Raw genomic sequence first — 24,656 nt, 5'->3', positions numbered from 1 at the left:
AGGCTGGAGCCCCCCCGCTGGCAAGAGGTAGGGACCTGGCCATCCTACCATATGCTAGTCTGCAGCTGCCCACCTTCCATGGAGTGCAAGCAAAATGTTTGTTCCCTGTTCCTGACAGTTCTGCTGCCTATGGCAGGCAAGGAGAAGGGGATGCGGCCTTTGCCAATTTCCTGATGAAGTGAGACTATGTAGAACCATGCCTTCAATAGTGGGGGGAAACACCTTCATCCAATAAGAAGGCACTTAGCAGGTATCTTAGCAGGAAATGGCGTCTTCGGCTTCCTTCTGCCTTTCCTTGAATAGAAAGGCAGGATGAGGCCTTCTTCTGCTGGAGCCACCTGCTGAATTCTTGTATGCCCTTTCGGGACGCTGAAACAATATTTTAAGCTGTTACATGAAAAGCGGAAAGGATCAGAAATGTATTAGTAAGGAAGAAAGGAAGAAAGAACAACAGAATGAAGTAAGAAAGATGACCCCGCTGACCCTGCAGTCTGATTGGACTGCCTCGCCAGGGAGAGCTAACCCTCTTTCTTTTTTCTGTTTTCCTCCCCCCCAGAGGGGAAGCCACCTTGTTAGACAGAGCCGCTAATCATCTGGCGTCCAGGGTGATTATCTGGGATGGGTCACATGATTCCACCCCGGCGCCCCCCCCCTCCCGGACCAGCTTGTCCAATCTGACTCAATCAGATATTCCTGCTCTGACAAGCCAGAGACCTCAGCAAAACATCAGAGCGACCCGAGCGGCACAGAAAGGGAGACGGGAAAACTCTGCAGCCCTGCTTTCCGGATCGTCCGCGCTAAGCCACTACAGGCCGGGGCCTTCCCAGAGAACCCAGGTGTCCTGACACGCACACACGCACACACGCACACACACACGAGGGATTACTCTCCTGGCCTTAGGAACCCAGAAGTTCTGGCTTTCTGTCCCCAGCTTTTCACTGTGCGTAGAACTAAGGCCTCTGTCTCTAGCTTTCTCCACCCTGCTTCTTGAATTCATTGCCCTCCCAAAAGAGGCCCAGCTCCCACAGCCCCCTCTGCTTCACATCCTGGTGGCATCCAGGTGGCACCCTGCGCCTTGCTTCCAATGAGCGCGGTACTGGCTGCCCCATCCCTGCCCCCCAACCCAGAGGACCCGTCTCCGGCTCGTGCCACCCGTCTCCCGCGTCCCTTTCTCCGCAGCCTCCGGACCCTCTTTGAAATCCTGGACGATCAGCGGAGCGGGACCATCCACATCTCGGAAATCGAAAGCCGTTGGGGTCGCGGAGGCTCTGGGGTGACCCCTCAGGGAGACAAAGAGAGATGTCAGCTCCCGCCCGGGGTCCTCCAGGCCCTACAGCAAGTGGCCGAGCCCTGCAGGGGCTACTTGAGTTTCCCCCGCTTGGTGGCCGGGTTGAGAATTGCCCTTGTGCGGGCTGAAGAAGAGGAAGAGAAGGCCAGAGAGAGCACCAGTGCCGAAAGCGGACGGAGTTCGTCGCAGTCAATGAAGAACTTGAGCCGGATACGTAAGTGACGAGGGAGGGACTCTGGCGGGTTGGAGCCAAAAGCCAGGACTCCTCAGTTCTTTGAGGAACCGGGGCACCGTTGGGACATAAGTTATATAATGTGTGTGTGGGGGGTGAATTTAGTGAGCAGGAGCCAAGAGTTCTTTTGCAAGGCCCAAGACAGTCAGTGTGGTGTGGTGGTTAAGAGGGGCAGACTCTAATCTGGAGAATCAGACGGGTGAGTCCCCACTCCTCCTCCACCCAAAGCCTGCTGGAAGGCCTTGGGCCAGTTACAGTTCTTCCGGAATTCTCTCAGGCCCACCTGTCACCTCACAAGGTGCTTGTTGCAGAGAGAGGAAGGGAAGGTGATTGTAAGTTGCTTGGAGACTCCATTGGGTAGAGAAAAGTGGGGTATAAAAACCAACTCTTCTTCTTCTTCAGTAGGATTGAAATAGAAGTGAGGGGCCAGGAAGTCAGTGCTTCCTGGTTTCTCCAGGTTGTTAGGCTGATCAGTTGTGAGGGCGTATGGAAAAGGATAGTCCAGCCTTATTTTGGAAAAGCCGGCCTCGATTTCCTTTTGTAGGCCTGCCAGGTCTGGGTTGGGAAATTCCTGAAGATTTGGGGGTGGAGCCTCGAGAGGGTGGGGTTTAGGGAAGAGAGGAACCTCGGCATGGTATAGTGCCATAGAGTCTACTCTCCTAAACAGCCATTTTCTCCAGGGGAGCAGATCTGTGTCATCTGGAGATCAGTTATAATTCCAGGAGATCGCCAGGACCTACCTGGAGGTTGGCAGCTCCAATTTGATCTTGTCAGCTTTGCCTGGAGGAGACCTGAGCAGCAGATCTTAGCAGAGTGAAAGAGTAGAAGGAATGGAACACGTAGAGCATACCCAGAGGTAGTTCCAGGTGTCGTAAGCCTTCTGGGAAAGAGATTTGCAGCGTTGCTAAAAATCCATGAGAAAAACGGCCTAGATGGTTTCTTGTATCTTTGACAGCCACTTGCTCTTCAGAAATCAGCAGGAGGAAGGGAGAAATGCACAACAAAACTTGCTACTGTCTGCAGATCTAACCCCTGTTAAAGGTACGGGAGCAGGGCTCATCAAAAAGTTGGCTAAGTGTACGTCTCCTGTTTTTCACCTCGCAATATTCACATTCACAAATAAGATGCTCAAAGCTAATTTTAGTGGCATGTGGGGAAAAAAGTCTGAAAGCAGGTAGGCCTTATTCTGCCCAAGTAGCTTGTATACGTGGGTTTTATCCATCTTTGAGAACTCCTCTTGTATCAGGGTTGCCAGTTGGCCATGGAAAAAATGTCCTGTCCCTTTTAGTTGTTGTTGTTCAGTCGCACAGCCGAGTGCGACTCTTTGCAACCCCATGGACCACATCACACCAGGCCCTTCTGTCTTCTGCTGTCCTCTGGAGTTGGCTCAGTTTCATGTTTGTTGCATCTATGACACTGTCTAACCATCTCATCCTTTGCCGTCCCCTTCTTCTTTGACCTTCAGTTCTTCCCAGCATCAGGGTCTTCTCCTGTGAGTGCTCCCTTCTACACCAGTTTGTTGTAGTGGTTCAGTGCGCGGACTCTAATCTGGGAGAACCGGGTTTGATTCCCCACTCCTCCACTTGCTCCTGGCTGGATGACCTTGGGCAAGCCGTAGTTCTGATAAGAGCTGTTCTTGAAAAAGAGCAGCTTCTGTCAAGAGCTCTCTCTCAGCCCCACCTACCTCACAGGGTGTCTGTTGTGGGGAGGGGAAGGGAAAGGAGTTTGTAAGCCGCTCTGAGACACCTCTGGGTAGTGAGGGGTGGGGTATAAATCCAATCTCTTCTTCTTCTTCCCTTCTCATTTGGTGGCCAAAGTATTTGAGGTTCAGCTTCAGTATCTGTCCTTCCAGGGAACAATCAGGGTTGTAGTTGAGGTTTTTCATGGCATGGAGGTAAATCATACTATCACCTGGTATTTGGTGCCAATCAAACTAATAGTAAAGGGTTAACTAGAGAGACTGGTTTATAAGCTGTCAGTCCTATATGTGCTATGGCTTTCTGGACGACTACCTCACTGTGGAATGCTGGTAGGGGACCACGTCTGATGGCTCAAGGGAGGGGCTGTGGCTCAGTGGTAGAGCATCTGCATGGCATGCCAAAGATCCCAGGTAGGGGTGGGCATGAACCGGGAAAATGGTGATTCGTGGGGGGTTCACAAACCACAAACTATCATGAACCTTTCAGTTAGACGAACCAGTTCATGGTTCATGGGGTTCGTCAGGTTTGTGACTTCAAGATTCGGTAGAACAGACCACCTGTGGGCTAGAGACGCCAGACTCACAGCTAGTCTCAAGCTGACTCTTTTCTACCTGCCCTCCAAGTTTGGTGAGGATTGGATTTGGGGGGGGGATTATAACCAGTGTTCTGAGTTAGTGTGAGCTAGCTCACAGTTTTTTAGCCTCCGGCTCACACATTTGTCTCTTAGCTCAGGAAGGATGGCTCCGGAGCAAACTAATTTATGCAGTAGCCAAATCACTCGCTCACAACTTTAGTGCCAGTAGCTCACCAAGTAGAATTTTTGCTCACAAGACTCAGCAGCTTAGAGGGAGCATTGGTTATAACCCCTCCAAAGCAGGTGGCCCCGGGAAACTGCTCTCTAGGGAAATCACAGCTGCAGATTCAGAGTGTGTCAACCAGTCCCCCTGGCAGCCAGAGTAATCTAACTCACAGCGGACCTCCCCCAGGATACCCCTCTACCTTCCCCCCCAAGTTGTGTGCAGATTGGCTTGGGGGGGGAGATTCTAGAGTCCAAAGTGCAAAAGGGGGAGTGTGTTGAGTGCCCTCCCCCGCAAGCTAGAGGCATCCAACTCACAGCGGACCTCCCCAGGATGCCCCTCTACCTGGGACTCCCGGGTTCAATCCCTGGCATCTCCAGTTAAAAGGATCAGGTGAAAGACCTCTTCCAGAAACCCTGGAGAGCTGCTGCCAGTCTGAGTAGACTAGGGTTGCCAAGTGTTACCTGTATCCGGAGTGGGGGACTCCCGGCTTGCTCCGGGAGTGTGCGCATGCGCCGCACGCACGTCACCCAGAAGTGACGTGACGCCGCCGGGCATGCTGGGGGCGGGGCCACAACCATCCGAGGGAAAACCATAGAGTTTTCCCTCGGATGACCGGGGGCGGCAATCCTAGAGTAGACAATACTGACTTTGATAGATCAATGGTCTTATTACGTATGAGGCAGCTTCATATGTTAAATGTGCCTCTCCTTTATGAAAACTTCTCTGTGTGTGTGTGTGTGTGTACGTGTGTATCACGTACCTTTCTTCTTGAGATGCTAACTTTCTATATGCAGAGAAACTTCAAGTTAGAAAAACTGTCCCTCAACTGGAACCTAGATCTGCCTCTTAGTGGCTTCAATTCCCCCCCCCCCTTAATGATAAAGGTACATCTTGACACGGGGAGTTTAGTTCTTTTCTTCTCTTTGTATGGGATATGCTAGTTTACATTATAGAGAGTTAATTTCTGTTTGACTTGGAAGAGGGCGTTGGAAATTACAGGGCCTCGGGGCAAGTGGTTTGGGCAAGAGTCCCTCCTGGGCTGTGGTATAATAAGAGAGATGTGTGTGTGTGTGTGTGTGTGTGTGTGTGTAAATAGGCACATGGAGGAGTGTGTTCAGGAAATAAACAAAAAGAAGAATCATTACAAGTAATCTTGCCAGCCTCCAGATGGCACCTGGAGATCTCCCAGCATTACGATTGATTTCCAAATGACCAAGATCAGTCCCCCTAGAGACAATGGCTAGAATTCCCCTAACGCCGCAGAGCCTTCACCCTGGACTGTTTCAATGTCCTCCCATCTGCCCTTCTGGAAGGGAGATATACACGAGGCCCATATGGACAACGTCTCTGCCCATGTCAGTCTGCAATGGTAGAAACAATCGGACATGTCCTCTTACATTGCCAGTTTTACAAGGCCATTTGAATATATATGTACATTACCCCAACTCTGTCCAAATATCCAGGCAGAACAGATTATTTTTATACTTCTCTTCTTCTTCTTGCTGATCGCTTTAACTAAACAGCCCTTAAGGTCGCAAGTTTCTGCACTCTGGCATGTTCAACAAGGCAGAAGAAGACGGTCTAGTATTGCAACAATTTTATTATGACTACTAATTGTATGTTTTCTGCACAGAATATCTCTTTTATGCATCCAGTGTGTATTACGTATTGCTGATATTCTCGACGGCTGATCTTGGATCATAATAGTAATGTAGAGGAAGTAGAGAAAATGGCTGCTTTGGAGGGTGGACCCCATGGTTTCATACCCTGCTGAGCTCCCTCCCCTCCCCAAACCCCGTCCTCCTCGGGCTCCACCCCCCAAATCTCCAGGTTTTCCCCAAGGCAGAGCTGGCAACTCTAGTTAGAAGTGACATACAAGGATTGTGATTACTTTCCCGTTCCCTGCTCTGCAAACTCTCCCCCCAGCGGCGAGGACCCTGCCAGGCCGACCACTCAGTCAGGACAGCATACGGCCAGGGGTTTAGTGCTCCTGATCCCGTCTCCCCAGCCATAGAGACGACCAATCCTCTTAGCCGGCTGCTCTGATCCGAGCTCCCCGCTGGTAAGGAGCTTTGGTTAATGGGACAAAGAATAGAGGTGGGGAGGGGGGAGTCGGATTAGACTGTATAAATAACTATCCGGTCTCTTCCCATGTACCTTTGTCCATTCTTCTCTTTCTCTGTCTCTCTTTTGTTTTCAGGTTTTATTTCTCTTAAACATGCTGTTCCATGCCATTGAAAAGAACACATTCCAAAGGTTTTAAAAGCAGTTCACAACAATTAAATAATGGCAGGGAATGCATGTTGATATAAAACACCCTAAAATGGAGAAGCCACAGAAAATTGTTTATGACCTACTATCTGAAATAGGGTTGCCAACTCTGGACTGGGAAATTCCTGGAGATTTGGGAGCGGAACAGAGTTTAGGGAGGGAAGGGACCTCAGCCGGGTATAATGCCATAGAGTCCACTCTCCAAAGCAGCCAATTTCTCCAGGGACCTGATCTCTGTCGTGTGGAGATCAGTCGCAATGCAGGGAGATTTCCAGGCCTCACCTGAAGGTTCTAGTAACAAATACACTGCAAAAACCTTTTAACAAACTAATGTGTTCTATTTCTGGTCATCGTTTAGGTAAAGGTAAAGGTTCCCTTGCTCGAAAGCCAGTCGAGTCAGACTCTAGGGTTGCGGTGCTCATCTCCGTTTCCAAGCCGAAGAGCCAGCGCTGTCCGGAGACGTTTCCGTGGTCATGTGGCCGGCATGACTAAACACCGAGGCACACGGAACGCTGTTACCTTCCCACCGAAGCAGTACCTATTTATCTACTCGCAATTACTGAGTCAATCCGTCTCATGTTGGGTCCCTCCTCTTTTCCTACTGCCTCCAGTTTTTGCTAGCATATGGTAGTGGTGGTGGAAGGTACTGTCCAGTTGCAGCTGACTTATGGTGATCCTGTAGGCTTTTCAAGGCAAGAGATGAAAAGAGGAGGTATATCTACAGAGTAACCATGGACTTCCTTGGTGGTGTCAAACCCAAATGCTAACCAGGGTCAACGCTGTTTGAGTCCAGTGCCACCATTAAGACCAACAAATTTTTATTCAAGGTATAAGCTTTCATGTGCAAGCACACTATCTGAGGAAGTGTGCTTGCGCACGAAAGCTTATATATTGAATAAAAAATTGTTGGTCTGTTATAGGGGCTGTGGTGGCTCAGCAGTTAATACGTTGAACTGCAGACCAGACGGTCTGTAGTTCGGGAGTTCGAGACCCGAGTGTGCCGCATGACAGAGTGAGCTCCCATCTCTGGCCCCAGCTCCTGCCAAACTAGCAGTTCAAAAGCGAGAAACTGCAAGTAGATAAATAGGTACCACTTCAGTGGAAAGGTAACGGTGTTCAGTGTGCCTCAGCGTTTAGTCTTGGCGGCCAAATGACCACAGAAACGTCTTCGGACAGCACTGGCTCTTTGGCTTGGAAACGGAGATGAGCACTGCCCCCTAGAGTTGGATTCAACTGGCTTTCGAGCAAGGGAAACCTTTCTACCATTATACTATGTACATAATATTCCATTTTATTCTTTCAAAAGTTTAAACACCTCTTGTTTGTCACAATATAACGATTTAAACATTGTCAAACTTTAAATTTGAAAAAAAAATTATTTATTCAATTTATGCCCCGCCCTCCCCGCCAAAGCAGGCCCAAGTCTCGATATCAAGTCTCGATAATATGGATTATTAGGGATTATCTCCTTTTCAGATAACTATTCTACTACAGAAAGCCAAAGAACTTGAAATGTTTTTCGGTAGTTAGGCAAATTGGGCATGATTGATTGACACATAATTTTACTCAAAAGAAGGTGTCCCCATAATTTATTTTGCCACATTTGTAGTGAAATGTTGTTGGCCTTAATGATGCTACTGGGCTGAAACTTTGTTCTGCTGCTTCAGACCAACACAGCTACCCATCTGAATCTGTCTCCGGGGTCAACCCTGCTTATCTTCCAAGATCTTTCAGCTGGGTTGTGGAGCCCCTCCAGCTGCGTCATGAACCACATTTTCTTGCTGCCTTTTGGACCAGCTGTGCAGAGAGCAAGGATGCTATGCTTCTTGCAAGTCTTGACATACGTGCTGCAAAGAATAGCAGGACAGGGAAGTGAGGTTGATCGTTGATCAGTGATGGAGAGGAGTCCTCCATGGCTCTAACCTTTGACTTAAGAACATAAGAGACGCCAATGTTGGATCAGGCCAAAGGCCCATCCAGCCCAACACTCTGTATCACACAGTGGCCAGAAATAACAGTGCCATCAGGAGGTCCACCAGTGGGGCCAGGACTTGTTCCACACCTCCTGGTTCTTGGCTGGTATTTTTTGCCTACTGCTCCTTTGGTCTCCTGCCCTGTGGTCCTGGCCTTGATACTAATGTGGTCACAACACTGCCCCTCCTCTTCCTGTTACACGGCACTGATGTCACGTTACTTCCTGTTGTGTGTTTGCAGCTAGATTGAAGTCTGTCATTTTAGAGTTCTAAAGGTTGGGTCCAGCAGCTTCTGTTGTACCTGGAAATGGAAGGCTGATCAACGTAACTCACAGACCAAAGTTTCAATATACTCCCTCACTCCCAGCAATAGTTGGGGCAGGATTTTGAACCAACTGGAGTTTCGTGAACATCTTCGAGGAGGAGAGTACTGCCAACAGCTACATCAATTATCTAGACCAGGAGGCAGTATAGAAATGGTTTCTAAGGATCAGCTGGGTTGTGGAGCCCCTCCAGCTGTGTCATGTGAGTTGGGATCCAAAAGTGGGTTGTGATTCTCTCATAGGTTGGGTCATGAGGCCTGGAGGGAGTAAGACAAGACACAGGGAGACCTGGGTGAGGCAGCTTGAGTTTGCCTCTGACCACGTGCAAAGTGGCCTAGAAATACAGCCTATTGCCGAGTAGCACTATATCAATATTAAACATGAAAAGTAAATGATAACCTTGTTCAGTGCTAACTGATGTGAAATTTCTGCATTTTATCTTACGGAAAGGGAAAACAGCAGTTACTTTACAAGTGTGTCCCAAAAATTTCAATCCCAGCAATAAATGTAGAATTGGGTTCCCAAAACGAACAGTAAGTGTGTTCTACTTGGGAACCACTGGTCTAAGGAAGTAATATTGGCAACAATAACCGTTTATTCCAATAGTGGGCGCAGTTGCCAGGTGAGGATAAGCTGATCTGTTCCCTGAGGTCCCGGAAGAAACCTGATCTGCAAACTTCATTCAAGGAGATGATAAACCCATCAATTGTTAAAGGTAGTGTCCTTACTCTAGGTTATTACTTTGCACAATCTGTAATGTGTAGCACAACTAACTATTATCCACGTGCTTCCCTGACCTTAAATTACTGGTGGCTACTTGCAGAGGCAAGGAAATGGGCAACATGATTTCATCAGTTGTACTGTGCAATAAGGAAGTGGCGGAGGAGAGTCCAACACCTGACTACCATTTTAAGTGGCAGCCCTGTGTTTATGTGTAGTAATTATATGTCCATTATTGTTGTGCCTTGGATCGCCACCTTACAACCCAGAAATTCATCTTGTCCCTACAACCCAGAAGTTCATCTTGTCCCTTTAAAGCAACTAAATAATAGTTATTCATTTATTCAAGAAGTCTTCATAGCATATAGGCTTTTAGATAAAATGATATAACAAAACAATCGAAATAGACCAAGATGGGTAGCCGACCTTTTTGTAGCAGGAGATCCTTTGCATATTAGGCAACACGCCCCTAACGTAGCCAATCCTCCAAGAACTTACAGAGCTCTTCTTACAGGGGCTACTGTAAGCTCTTGGGGGATTGGCTACATTGGGGGGGGTGTCGCCTAATATGCAAAGGAGTTCCTGCTACAAAAAGAGCACTTTAAAGACTAACACAATTTGTGACAGGATTTAAGCGTTCGTGAATCACTGCTCACTTTTTCAGACTCTTACTCTTTTTTACTAATTGAAATTGAAATACATGAGGAAAAAAATAACATTCAGCACTTTGGGAAGATGTAAATGTTGAATGCAAGATAATAATGAAATCATTATGAGACACGCGCAAGTACAAAAGAGTTAGAAGATATGAGGAAGCCAGCAGCAGAATAAGAAAAAAATATTTTATAAACATACTTTTAAAGATAGCTGAAGCAGATCCATGTATAAATAATTAAAACACTTTATATAGTTAAAGTACCTTTTATAGTACCTCACCAAAATTATTGTTGTGTGTCTATAAATTGGCCTGATGGAAATTTTACAGTCCAGTACACCCAATGAAGTGAGCTCTGAGTCACAAAACCTTTTGTTGGAATACATTATGTTAGTCTTGAAGGTGCCACTGGACTCCTTGTTTATTTCACCAGAATCAGCCGATGATCAGCCACGGGAATGAGGGAAACGCAACATGCTGAACAGAAACAAGCCTTCTGCAAAATAAGTCAGCATAATACAGAAGCAGCACCTACCGCTGCCCTCTCCACTGACCTTTTCTCAGCCCCTCTCCCCCACCTGCTGTAGAAAGCAGGATTTGCAGGTGAGCCTCTGAATAAGCAGGAGAGGGTGGACTGGAGGACTGTCTTCTGCTTAGGTGGTAATTCCGAGGGACAAAGCGGACCTCCGGGTGTCAGCCTGGCCACCCAAGGTGTGTCTGGCTTCCATTTGAGTGAGGTGTGTAAGGGCACAGCTGGGCGGGCGCATTTCCTTGCCTGTGTGAGGTTTATTTGCATAGCAGGCTTGGATGTATTTGCATGTGTTGTTCTGCCATTCCATTTATCACTTCTTATCTCCTTTCTTTGCCAGAGAGCTGGCCTTTTGCCCTTCAGGCCTGTAATCTCTACGTCTGCATTCCCAACAGCTGACACATTGAGCCACAGTTCTTCCCACCTCTAATTCTGACTTTTCCTAAAAAATTCTTTCTTTCTTTCTTTCTTTCTTTCTTTCTTTCTTTCTTTCTTTCTTTCTTTCTTTCTTTCTTTCTTTCTTTCTTTCTTTCTTTCTCTCTTTCTCTCTTTCTTTCTCTCTTTCTTTCTTTCTTTCTTTCTTTCTTTCTTTCTTTCTTTCTTTCTTTCTTTCTTTCTTTCTTTCTTTCTTTCTTTCTACAATTTGTGACAGAAATGATCATTCCCCAGTGCAATAGATTGGTTTACATTAAAATCTACATGCTACAGACTTTAGCTCCATTTACATGGTGAGTCCTTAAAGACCAAGACATTTTTCCAGGGTATAAACTTTCAGGAGTCAAAGTTTATAACCTGGAAAAACTTTGTCTTTAAGGGGCTGCTAGACTCAAATCTTGCTTTTTGACTGCAGAGTTTAAGGGGCTGCTAGACTCAAATCTTGCTGTTTGACTGCAGAGCAACATGGCTTTGGCTACCCACCTGAAATAGTGGAAACCTTGATTCCCAGGTGCAGGAGGGTTGATTCAGATCGGGATTATGGCATGTGGGGAACGGTGGCATAATCCTTTCCACCCTGCAGCATTTACCCAATCCAAACAATCTCGAGAACACTGGTCACAAGACTCCACAGCTTAGAGGGAACATTGATGGCTACCCACCTGAAATAGTGGATTCCCAGGTGCACGAGGGTTGATTCAGATTGGGATTATGGCATGTGGGGTGGCATAATCCTTCCCACCCTGCAGCATTTACCCGATCCAAACAATCCCAAGAACAAAATATTTGCCCTGTTGGGAAAACATATGTATAGCAATTGGCTACACATATACGGACGGACCACATGTAAGTTTCTCTGGCAGGGCAAATAGTCACCCTCAGTGCATTTTTCCTTGATAGGAGCTAGGAAAGATCTGGAGACTACAATTTGTTGTATAATGATGCTTACACCATTACAGTTTATTGTGTAATGCGATGCTGCTGTGACCTGGTTGGCCCAGGCTAGCCTGATGATCTCAGAAGCTAAGCGTGGTCAGTCTTGGTTAGGACTTGGATGGGAGACCTCCAAGGAAGTCCAGGGTTGCTATGCTGAGGCAGGCAAACTTGGCTTTTGAGGGGGTTGAAATGCCAGGCATCTTTTAAGTGAGGGTTGGACTTGGGACTTGCTGTTTTATCTTTGGCTTAGTGGGGGACAAGCCGCCTTGAGCCAAGAGGAACAGCAGGATGTCAATGTTTTAGTAAATAAATAAATTCACCCCCTGTATTCACCTCTTGCCTTGGAAACTGCACAACGGGTTGTCGCCATAAGTCAGCTGCAGCTTGCCGTTGGGCAAGGCACTCTCCATGTGCTTTTGCAGCTGGATTTTCCTGTGCGGAAAAGGAAAATCTACTTGTGTTGTCTCCGCTGACCGGCACTAGGGCCAGCGATTACCTCAGAGCTTGACTCTGGGAGAACAATAGGGACTAGGCTCCTAGTCCCTCCACTGGGGGAGCCAATGGGAACCATGGCAGGAGATTCAAACGCACCAATGGGATCCAGGGGTGTGTCCCCCAGGGTGTATATAGTTGGCCAGCCGGCCGGTAGTTTTTTGTCTTGTTGTGTACCAATAAAGCGTGCTTTGCACTATGCCAGTCTTTGTCTTTAGTCCATGCGGCAAACCCACTACACAATAACTTGCAAACAATTGCTGAAGTGCATTGAAAGTGCATAATCCAACCAGTGTTCCCTCTAAGCTGAGTTAGTGTGAGCTAGCTCACAGGTTTTTAGTCTCCGGCTCCCACGTTTTTGTCTTGGCTCAGGAGGGATGGCTCCAGAGCAAACTGATTTCTGCAGCAGCCAAATCACTGGCTCAAAACTTTAATGCCAGTAGCTCACAAAGTAGAATTTTTGCTCACAAGACTCCACAGCTTAGAGGGAACATTGAATCCAACATGTGTGAAATTAGCCAATGGCACTTTACCCAAACACGGCAACCTTAAGCATGCATATTCACAAGTAACTCCCATGAAGCTCAGTGGGACTTAGTCCCTAGTATGTGTACTTAGCTGAGTGGAAGAAGAGGGGTCTGTGTGGCAGCTGCAACTGATGGGGCAGGGCAGGGCCCAGCGCAAGGAAAATGACATCTGAGACAACTCGTTTATTTCAAAAGTAGCAGTCCATTGGGAGAGGTGCTAGAAGAACCAGGCTGAACCAGGCCAGTCAAGGTTGGACATCTCTGGCTGGTCACTGGCAGGGACAGGCTGGAACTTGGCAGGTTAAGGGGTGGAGCCAGGACAGCACTGGGAAGAATGCAGCAGAGCCTGGAGTCAGACAGGTTGTCACAAGAAGAAGAGGCTGGGCGGAGTCTGAAAGAGTAAACAGGAAAGAACTTGAGGGTTAGGGTCAGAGCCTGGCGGGCTTTTCTGACCGGAGTACTGAGCTCAGCTTGGCCATTCCGGCTCAACCGCTGAACGTCCTCCTTCTGTACAATTCTTGAGCAACTGGAATCCTCACTTCCATTCCGTCTGCTCACTGTAAGACAACGGCTTTCCAACATCGCGGCATTAATGTGCCGAAGTTCTTGGCATGTGGATATTTCCTTAATTCGTATGTATGTTATGTGTGAATTGAAAATATGTATACCCCAACTTATCTATGCGGCTAGGGCAGGAAGAACCAGGCTGAACCAGGCCAGTCAAGGTTGGACATCTCTGGCTGGTCACTGGCAGGGACAGGCTGGAACTTGGCAGGTTAAGGGGTGGAGCCAGGACAGCACTGGGAAGAATGCAGCAGAGCCTGGAGTCAGACAGGTTGTCACAAGAAGAAGAGGCTGGGCGGAGTCTGAAAGAGTAAACAGGAAAGAACTTGAGGGTTAGGGTCAGAGCCTGGCGGGCTTTTCTGACCGGAGTACTGAGCTCAGCTTGGCCATTCCGGCTCAACCGCTGAACGTCCTCCTTCTGTACAATTCTTGAGCAACTGGAATCCTCACTTCCATTCCGTCTGCTCACTGTAAGACAACGGCTTTCCAACATCGCGACATTAATGTGCCGAAGTTCTTGGCATGTGGATATTTCCTTAATTCGTATGTAATGTGTGAATTTAAAATATGTATACCCCAACTTAACTATGCAAACTCAAGGCAGCTAACAGGACACAAGTTCTGTGGATGCCAGCTTCCAGGTAGGACCTGGAGATCCCCTGGAATTACAGCTCATCTCCAGACTACAGAGAGCAGTTCCCTTGGAGAAAATGGTTGCTTTGGAGGGTGGACTCTGTGGCAGTGTACCCCACTGAGATCCCAGGCACCATCTCCAAATCTTCAGGAGTTTTCCCTTCACTGGCAGCTTTCAAGATGAGGCTGGATGAATATTTGTCAGAGATGCTTTAGGCTGGTCCTGCATTGGGCAAGGGGGTTGGACTAGATCAGTGATGGCGAACCTTTTAGAGACCGAGTGCCCAAACTGCGACCCAAAACCCACTTATTTATCGCAAAGTGCCAACACGCCAATGTAACCTGAATACAGAGGTTTTACTTTAGAAAAAACAACTCATACATTAACTTAAGATGATCCAAACAAAGTAAGGAAAGCAATCCCAACTGCTTTCATTTACTTAAAATTATTTGGCAGAAAATTCAACACTTTAATGATGGTCTGGGCCTGGCTGGGGTGATGGCACACGTGCCCACAGAGAGGACTCTGAGTGCCACCTCTGGCACCCGTGCCATAGGTTCGCCACCCTTCCAACTCTATGATGCTATGAACGCTAGTCCCCCATCCCCTGACAGTAGCCAGTGGGGACCTGGCAACCCTAACACAAACATCGTAGGCGACAAGTTAAAACCTGAGCACAAAAAAACCACACACTTAAAAACCAACACTCATGATTAAAACACAGCCAAAAAAGAGTTTCCCCTCCACCAAATGCCCTCTGGCAGAAAACTGTTTTAGGTCTACCTGAAAAGGTCTACCTGAAAAAAGCAAATTAAGGTGCTGAGTATCTGATGAAGTGTGCATGAGCATGGTGTTGGAAATGTATGTGTTTGCAAGGTCTCAGATTCCAGCCATTATACGGTTAACTTGTTTACCTTTCTATGCTATTGTTTAGAATGACGGGTAGGAAAACCTGGCAGACAGCCAATGTGGAAAAAGCCTGCGAATCTGGGTGTGTTTACAAACAATGATTGGTTACTGTTTTCAGGTGACTTCCTTTCCAGGGGTCGAGAAGTAGGTGTTTGCCCACCATTGCTTGAGAAGTGTGTGACTATGCTTTGAGAAGTAAGCAGCAAAAATGTAGCTCTTAGATGGCCCCGGTCACATGGAAGGTTTTGGCCCAAGAGAGGGACAGATCGGGGGTGCAGCAAATGGGCGCAATCTCACCGCAACATCTGGGAAGCGGCGCGCACCCATCCCTGATCCAGCCCTTCAGGCCGAAAATCCGCTGTAAAAAAAAAAAAAACACCTACAGAGCAGGACTTACCGGAAACGCTGCATCAAGCGCGGCCGTCGGAGCGCCGGAGCGCCCGTCTTCCAGAGCAATCGAGGCTCCCAGCCGAACTGCGCACGTGCAGACATGCGCAGCCGGCGGCCTCGCACTTCCTTCCGTGGCTTTCTCCCCGGCATCTGATTGTGCCGGGGAGCAACTGCGCGGCAGCTAACGGGATCTGTGTGATCCCGCCGCCGCGTGTCTCTTTTGGTGCGGCTTTCAAAAGCCGCACTTTGCCCGCATCAATTTCCCCCCGTGTGGCAGGGGCCAATGTTTTGTTTATTTGTAGGTTTCCTGTATACCCTTTACCCTTAGAAATAAAGTTTTTTAAACAGAAGAAAGTCTCATTCAGTGAAGCAAGATACATTGACACTCTGAACAATTTAAAATTTTTTTGACTATTTTTCCAACACACGGAAGCTTATACCCAGAATTAAACTTGGATGGTCTTAAAGGTCTCAAAGGTGCCACTGGACTCAAAGTTTCTTCCAGTGCTTCGGACTAACATGGCTGTCCACCTGAATCTATTGCCCATATACAGTTCGTAGAAGGTTTGTAGAAACCTTGAACGTATCAGCAAGGCACTCTTGGCATGGTAAACTTGGGCCATGTTGGCCAATGGCAGGGCCAGTCTAGCACGCATGCCGTTTTTGAATTAAATTGCCATTGGCTTTTAATTTGGCAAAGGCTTCTTTCTTTTGGCAGGAGCCTGGAAGGTACCACGGGCTAACTCTTTACTTACTTAGACCTTACAGAACCCCCCCCCCCCCCACCCCCCCAAAACCAAATGGGGGAGAATGGGTTGAATCAGGGCTATTTTGGGGCAGGAACGCACAGGAACGGAGTTCCGGCTGGGTCCCGAGTTGGCCACGCCCAGTAGGAACTCATTAACATAATAGGCCACACCCAACAACAAAAACTCATTAGGATTGGCTACATTAGGGGTGTGTGCCCTAATATGCAAAGGAGTTCCTGCTACAAAAAAGCCCTGGGTTTTGACAACAAACAAGGTAAACAGAATAAGAAGCAAAAGGTGGGTGTGGCTGGATGAGCACACTTCTGGTAACATGGGGTGTCTGGCCTAATATGCTAATGAGCTGTGCTGTCAGGGGTGTGGCCTAATATGCTAATGAGTTTCTGCTGTTGGGTGTGGTCTATTACACTAATGAGTTCCTGCTGGGCTTTTTCTACAAAAAAAGCCCTGGGTTGAATCAGTTTGGCCCCGGGGAGAGTGGTCAGAATGGGAGCCTGGATTGGTGGCCATCTTTAGAGGGAAGAGGAAGGGGCTGTACAGAGTTCATGGTCAGAAGGCAGCTGAGGCTCGGGAAAGAAAGATTCACAAAGTGTGTGTTGATCAGCAGTTGCTGCCGCAGCTGGGATTGCTGGAACAGGGAGAATTGGCAGCTCTCAGTGTTTGGCGCTGTGCCACGGGCATCCCTCCATCTGCTGAGTTGGGTCTCACTGCAGAGCGGTCTCACTGTCTGGGCAGCTGCCAATCGATCCACGACTGTCAACTGGCACCACACCATTCCGCCCTCTGTAGATTTTGCACATCAGCTGAGATTTGGGTAGTGTTCCTTGACGGTTTCTGCATCGCCCACGGCCTCTTCCTCCCCGCAGCTGACCACCCCAATTTGGGCACTCTCCGCTTCCTCCACTCCCCCCCCCCGTGTACCTTCTGCTTCTACAGTTCCATTTGCAGACTGATACATCAATTAAAAAGAAGGGGAGAGAAGCAGAAGATGGTTATCAACACCACTCCCTAAGTATTCATCACAGGATAGCAATAGTCACGGAGGGAAAGAATTTGGAATTGCCAGATGCATCGGAGACTAGAGCAGTTCTGTTTAATTAGATATTTATACCCCACTGTTCTCCTCAGTGAGAACCCAGAGTGGCAGCAACTACTGCTGCTTCTTCTGCTTCTCCTCCTCCTCCTCTTCTTCTCCTCTTCCTCCTCCTCCTCCCTCTTCATATTAGTATTATTTAAATTTATGAATTGCCCCATCCCTACTATTGTAGGGCTCTGGGTGATGTACATAGTATTAAAACAATAACCAGATAAAACAATAAGACATTTTAAATGACATTTTGAAAACAGATGGCGAATAGTAATGCTTATAATTAGTTATTCCGATATTACAGACCGCTGGCTGCTTTGTGGGCAGCGGGGAAGAGGTCGAAACGAGAATGGAAAACTGAGGAGGGTGCCAGCCGCGATAAAAACCGTCGCTGTCCTCAACCAAAAACATTCTCCCTTTTATTTATCTATTTAAAACATTTTCATGCCGCCTCTCCACCCAGTCAGGGTCCCCAAGGGGGGACATATTCATTCATTCATTCATTCATTCATTCATTCATTCATTCATTCAATGTATACCCCACCTTCCCCGCAAGCAGGCTCAGGGCGGCTTACACCAGCTGGTACATAGGTACCAATAAAATTCACATAAAATCAGTTGAACAGTTCAAATACAATACGGTGCAGATAAAATCAAATCATAAAATCCTAAACGACACCAAAACCAGGGGGGAGGGTTAATAAACATTATTGGGAGAAGGGCCAGTTCCTGATTTCACAGTGCCCTGGGCAGAGGGTTCCTGGAGACCCTTCCCACCCACTCATTCACGTACCTCACTACCTGCCTGCGCGTCCTTCCCTGCCCTGCTCACAAGCCCTCCCACTACCCATCCTCACACAGCCAGCTGCGGTTCCGGCAGCCCTTTCTCTGAGGCCGCTGTGCAGTGTGTGCAGCTGGATGCATGGGTAGCAAAGCACTCACAAGTGAGCAGGGAAATAGCATGTGGGGGGGGGGGTCAGGATCTGTGGGTCTGGGCCAATGTTCCCTCTAAGCTGTGGAGTCATGTGAGCAAAAATTCTACTTTGTGAGCTACTGGCATTAAAGTTGTGAGTGAGCCATTTGGCTACTGTATAAATTCGTTGGCTCTGGAGCCATCTTTCCTTTGCTAAGACAAAAATGTGTGAGCCAGAGGCTAAAAAACTGAGCTAGCTCACACTAACTCGGCTTAGAGGGAACACTGGTCTGGGCCCTGGAAGCTGCCTCACCTGAGAGTATGCTGATACTGGGGGTATGTCAACTGAAGCAAGAAAGTCTTCCTCTGCTGGTGGCAGACACCAATAGGGGGAGACAGATAAATCTCCAAGGGAGAGAGTTCCAAAATTTTGGTGCCGTGACCGAGAAATCCCTTTCCGAGAAACCTGAGGGACCGCCTTTCCCCATACATTCCCCAAAGAGCACTGCGGTCTGGAACACAACACCGCCTGGTCCCCCCTGGGCCTAGGGCAGGCCCGTAGCCGGGGTTTTTAAAGTCAGAGGGCATTTAAATTTCTTAGGGGGCACTGGCTAATCAAATTAATTCAGGGGAGGAGGCTGTGATGCTCTGGGCTGGATGGGAAGTCAGGGGGCCTTGCCAACAAGTTGGGGGGCCTAGCTCCAAGATGCCCCACTGTAGCTATGGGCCTAGCCTAGGGATGCCAGATTGGTGGTAACCAGGTCCAGGGCGTTCTCCTTGGTGGCGCCAACGCTGTGGAACGAGCTCCCCAATGAGATTAGAGCCCTACGGGACCTCCAGCAGTTCCGTAGAGCCGTGAAAACTGAGCTGTTTCACCAAGCGTTCAAATAAGAACTGACTGCACCGGTTGGGTCGCACTAGCACTTTACCATAGGATGCTCCCGTATTTACTTAGTTTTACCGTATTTATTGTATTTTATATTTTGTATTAGCTGGTTTTAAATTGTGTGTTGTTTTAAACTGTTTGTAAGGCGCCCTGAGCTGCTTCGGCAGGAGGGCAGGGTAGAAATCAAATAAATAAATAAATAAATTCTCGGGTTGCCACCTGTCTAGCCTCAGAATATGGGGGCAACTGAAGCGAGGCCTCTGAAGATGACTGGAGTGAACAGGTATGTTCCATTTTATTACCAACAACAACCCTGTGAGGTAGGCTAGGTTGAAAGTATGTGACCCATGACAGAGTAAGGAATTTGAAACTGCGTCTCCCAGATCCTAGTCTGACGCTCTGACTGCTACACCACGCTGATTATACCTTTACTTCCAAAATAAGGAAGAAAATTTGACAAATGGAGCATTTCTCGCCCCTGCATCATAAACTCACCAGCTAAAATTCCCAGTGCTACCTAACTATCAAAACTACACAAATCCATGTTCTTTGCATCTGGTCACTGTCAGTGAGGAACATCACCTCAGAGCTGGCAAGATGGAGCCAGAGATAAGGATTAAGGGACACGGGCTGGGGGATGGGGAAGTCCCCCCCGGGTCCTTCATTTTCTTTCACCATGTGCAGTCGGTCCCTCATTAATTCTGTCCCTAGGACATCAGCAAGGACAATCAATCTCACTGGATCAGAGCCAGGCTGGGCTCAGTTAATCAGTGAGGGCCTGTAATTAGTGGCTTTAATTACAGCGGTATGGATGCAACAGGGTAGAAATCTATGGAACTTGGGGGCCTAAGCGACATTTCTGTGGCAAGTGGGGTTCTCGCCCTGTGACTGACTTGACCCCACTTCTGTGCCCTTGACAGTATAAATAGGAAAAGCAGCCCGGCAGACAACAATGGAGCATGTGGCGGCACTGTTTCTTCTTGCTGTTTCTCTGAAGCAGGAATAACTTCACCTGCTGACATTTTGTGTGCCCAACTGGGAGCAAGGCCAGTGGAAACTGAGCGGCTGTTCCAGTCAGGCTGTGGCAAGATGAGATTTGAGGCTTGGCTCACAATGACGCATTTTCCCGCCAAAAGTATTTGTGGTGAGATTGCCGGTGTCCCTATTCTTTGTCCCATCACAAGTATTACAGCATTACCTTTCTGACACTGTGTGTGTGTGTGTGTGTGTGTGTGAAGTGCCGTCAAGTCACTTCCGACATATGGCAACCCTATGAATCTATGTGCTCCAAAACATCCAATCGTCAGCAGCCATTCTCGGATTTTGTAGACAAAGGGCCATGGCTTCCTTTATAAGGTCAATCCATCTCATAAATAGGAAAAGCAGCCCGGCAGACAACAGTGGAGCATGTGAGTGACGCTGTTTCTTCTTGCTGTTTCTCTGAAGCAGGAATAACTTCACCTGCTGACATTTTGTGTGCCCAACTGGGAGCAAGGCCAGTGGAAACTGAGCGGCTGTTCCAGTCAGGCTGTGGCAAGATGAGGAGATTTGAGGCTTGGCTCACAATGACGCATTTTCCCGCCAAAAGTATTTGTGGTGAAATTGGCAGTGTCCCTATTCTTTGTCCCATCACAAGTATTACAGCATTACCTTTCTGACAGTGTGTGTGTGCGTCTGTGTGTGTGTGTGTGTGTTTGTGTGAAGTGCCATCAAGTCACTTCCGACATATGGCAACCCTATGAATCTATGAGCTCCAAAACATCCAATCGTCAGCAGCCATTCTCGGATCTTGTAGACAAAGGGCTTCCTTTATAAGGTCAATCCATCTCATGTTGGGTCTTCCTCTTTTCCTGTTGCCTTCAACTTTTCCTAGGGTTATTGTCTTTTCTGGTGACTCTTGTCTTCTCATAATGTGACTAAAGAACTGTAGCCTCTTTTTAGTCATTTTGGCTTCTAGGGAGAGTTCAGTCTTGATTTGATGGAAAACCCATTTCTTTGTCTTTTGGCGGTCCACAGTATCTGTAAAAATCTCCTCCAACTCCACATTTCAAAGAAATCTACTTTCTTCCTCTCAGCTGTCTTCATTGTCCAACTTTCAAACCCATGGGGAGTACTCTGGCATGAACTAACTTGATTTTGGTCGCCATCCTTACATTTAAGGATCTTTTCTAGATCCCTCATGGCTGCCCATTGACATGGAGAAAAATATCTTCAGCTTCTACTCCTCAGAACTTAAAGGAGGTCAACTATAGTCATAGCCTGAGCATTTTTAAAGCATTTTTAACGGAGGTATTTAGCAGTTGGAAAAGGCCTGGAGGGTATATGTTTACTACAGTTTAATTTTTGGACCGCTCGCTGACCTAAGTGGAAAGGGTGTGATAGAATTTTTTTTTAGCTTCTTGGTTGTCAGGATGTGGGTTTTTATATCTGGATTCCCTCCCTCCCACTGGCTACCTAAAGGAAAGAAGACTAAGGATGTATTGTGGAATATTTGGGGAGTGGCTAGGATGGTGTGATTTACACATTGGAAGGTGCATTTCATAACTACTGGAAGAACGGGGAAAGGTGAAGCTGTGGCTCAGTGGCAGAGCATCTGCTTTCCGTGTGGAAGATTCCAGGTTCATTTCCCAGCCTCTCCACTTAACGTGGATCAAGAAGGAGATGATGAAAGACCTTGCTTGAGATTCTGGAGAGCTGCTGTCAGACAGAGTAGGCCATACTGATCTTGATAGAGACCAGTCAGATGACTCAACAGAAGGCAGCTTCATGCGTTCAGTGGTACAGTAGAAATGGGGTGGGGAGTGGCAATTCAACAGGAGAATCGAACGTATCTGAGAAGGTAGCCTCGGTCTAGGGTAACTTTTTGGAATTTAGATTTTAGATACCATTGGGTTCTGGAAGATGTATTTTCATTTTGAATAGATCCCGATACATTGACATTCCTTTGAGAAAAGAGATCCAGATGGGTAACTGTGGCTGCGGTCACATGGAACATTAGCCACGCTAGAGAGATGGAAGATAGGCGGATTTCCCGGGCGCGATCTCACCGCCACATCTGGGAAGCGTAGAGCTCCCGTGGCTCACCTGAGGCTTCCCGCCGAAGATGCGGGGTAAAAAACTAGTACCTCCGAGGTACTAGTTTCCGGTAACCGCGGGGCAAGGGCGGGCGTCTGATCGCGTTTCCAGTGGCATCCGGCGCCTGCCCATGTCCCCTTGCAAAAAGTTTTTCCCCCCAAGTCTCCATGGATGCGCACAAGCACCCAGCGGAGCATGCGCATACTTTGGTGTACAGAAAAAACCAAACCCGTTTGCGGCACCGCACTGCTTCTTTGCCACGCCGCAGGATTGTCCTGTGATCGGCACCTCCCCCCTACTCATGGGACCTCCACGGAACCTCCACGGGATGTCTGATTGCGCAACTGCGCATTATTTTGCCCCGGGGCAAACAGCCACGCCTCCCCCCTGCAATATCCAGCCTGTGTGACCGGGGCCTGTGTTGGTCTGAAGCAGCAGAACAAAGTTAGAGTCCAGGGTGGCACCTTTAAGACCAACAAAGTTCCAATCAAGGTAGGAGCTTCTGTGTGCACGCACGCAGTATCTGAGGAAGTGCGCGTGCACACGAAAGCTCCTACCTTGAATAACGCTTTGTTGGTCTTAAAGGTGCCACCCTGGACTCCAGCTTTGTTTACAGACATGATAGATGCCTGTCGTAATATAACTGTGCCCTTCCATTTTTTGTTTTGTTTTTACTTCAGGAGAATCTGATGGGAAAGGAGTCACTCGGTCCCGTAGCATCAACAGCTCTCTCTGCCAAGCTGGGCGACATCGGAGCATCCGGATCCCTAAGGAGCCACGCAGACATACCATTTCCAATGTCTTGGAATACGATGTGGTGAGTGGATTTTCGGGAGTGTCCTTTAGGGTCAACATGCTGCCAAAGTCCACATGCTGCCAAAGTATTCAGTTTGGTCAGGGGCCCTTATCCCTAGGGGTGACAATATTTCCTAGTAATGCTGTGCAATATTCTTCCACACTGCCTTTGTCTCTGGCTTTTCAGCCCCTTCCAACCTCTGGAAAGATCATTCCCAGGGATGTGGGACAGGTTAGAGGAAAAGCCACCCAGTTTGGAGGAGCCGAACTGAGGAGAAGGAGGTGAAATTGCATCTCCTTCCTCTTCCACAAGAGGAAAGGGGTCTCTTGTCCCTTCCCACTTCAGCCCACTGATCCCCATGGTGTTCTTCTGCATGGGTCTTAGAATCATAGAACCACAGAGTTGGGGCCATACAGACCTTCTAGTCCAACCCCCTGCTCAATGCAGGAGGCCCTAGAGCGTCCCTGTCCAGCTGCTGCTTGAAGACTGCCAGTGAGGGAGAGCTCACCACCTTCCTAGGCAGCTGATTCCACAGTTGCACCACTCTTATTGTAAGAGTTTTTCCTAATATCCAGCCAGTACCTTCCTGGCCTTAATTTAAATCCATTATTGTGAATCCTCTCCTCTGCTGCCAACAGGAACAGCTCCCTGCCCTCCTCTAAGACAAGTGACAGCCTTTCAGATACTTAAAGCGATCAATCATGTCCCCCCTCAACCTCCTCTTCTCCAGACTCAACATTGCCAGGTCCCTCAGCCTTTCCTCATAGGGCTTGGTCTCCAGGCCCCCAATCATCCTCCTCACTCTCATTAAGAACATATGACCATTATAGAAGCCAATATTGGATCAGGCTGATGGCCCATCCAGTCTAACACTCTGTCACACAGTGGCCAAAAATACCAGGTGCCATCAGGAGGTCCATCAGTGGGGCCAGGACATTAGAAGACCTCCCACTGCTGCCCCCCCCCAAGCACCAAGAATACAGAGCATCACTTGCCCCAGACCGAGACTTCCTATCTATACCTTGTGGCTAATAGCCACTGATGGACTTCTGCTCCATATGTTTATCCAATTCCCTCTTGAAGCCGTCCATACTTGGAGCTGCCCCCACCTCCTGTGGCAGTGAATTCCATGTGATAATCACCCTTTGGGTGAAGAAGGACTTCCTTTTATCTGTTCTAACCCAACTGCTCAGCGATTTCCTTGAGTGCCCACGAGTTCTTGTATTGTGAGAAAGGGAGAATTACAGTCCATCTCCAGACTGCAGAGATCAGTTCCCCTGGAGAAAAGGGATGCTTTGAAGGGTGGATTCCATGGCCTTGTACCCCACTGAGGTCCCCGTCCTCCCCAGGCTCCATCCCCAAATCTCCGGGACTTTCCCAACCTGGATGTGGCAACCCTGCCCCTTATCCCGTTCTATTAGACTTACCATGACCAGGAATAGGGCATTCTCGGTGGCGGCTCCTATCTGGTGGAACGAGCTCCCAGAGGAGATCAGGGCTCTGCGGGACCTAGCACAGTTCCGCAGGGCCTGCAAGACGGAGCTCTTCTGCCAGGCTTTTGAATAGGAGCCGCCACCACTAGTGCACCACTAGTGCACTACTATCACATTAGTTACCACCTAACCCCCATATACGGACATCAGGATGGGGGCAAGTACATCTGGGCCCTTTAATCGCTGCACTATGGGTGAGAACGGGATGGTTAGGATGCGGCCATCTTGCTTTTAGAAATTGTAAAGTAGCTGAGAGAAGTA

General features: G+C 48.2%; 1 protein-coding gene across 1 annotated transcript in view; it reads left to right on the top strand.

Annotated features, from left to right (window-relative positions):
• Nucleotides 1-1,084: 1,084 nt before the first annotated feature.
• LOC107115235 (suppressor APC domain-containing protein 2-like) overlaps nucleotides 1,085-24,656 on the top strand; it is a 44,646-nt gene continuing 21,074 nt past the window's right edge. Inside the window, exons 1-2 of the mRNA XM_015416893.1 lie at nucleotides 1,085-1,502; nucleotides 22,787-22,923. Of these exons, the coding sequence (XP_015272379.1) occupies nucleotides 1,085-1,502; nucleotides 22,787-22,923 (555 nt within the window). The remainder of the gene's footprint in view (nucleotides 1,503-22,786; nucleotides 22,924-24,656) is intronic.

This window comes from Gekko japonicus, unplaced genomic scaffold (genome assembly GCF_001447785.1).
Source record: "Gekko japonicus isolate JY-2015 unplaced genomic scaffold, Gekko_japonicus_V1.1 scaffold316, whole genome shotgun sequence".
Taxonomy (NCBI): Eukaryota; Metazoa; Chordata; class Lepidosauria; order Squamata; family Gekkonidae; genus Gekko; species Gekko japonicus.
The sequence above is the reverse complement of the archived record's forward strand: the minus strand, read 5'-3'. Positions and strand labels throughout refer to the sequence as shown.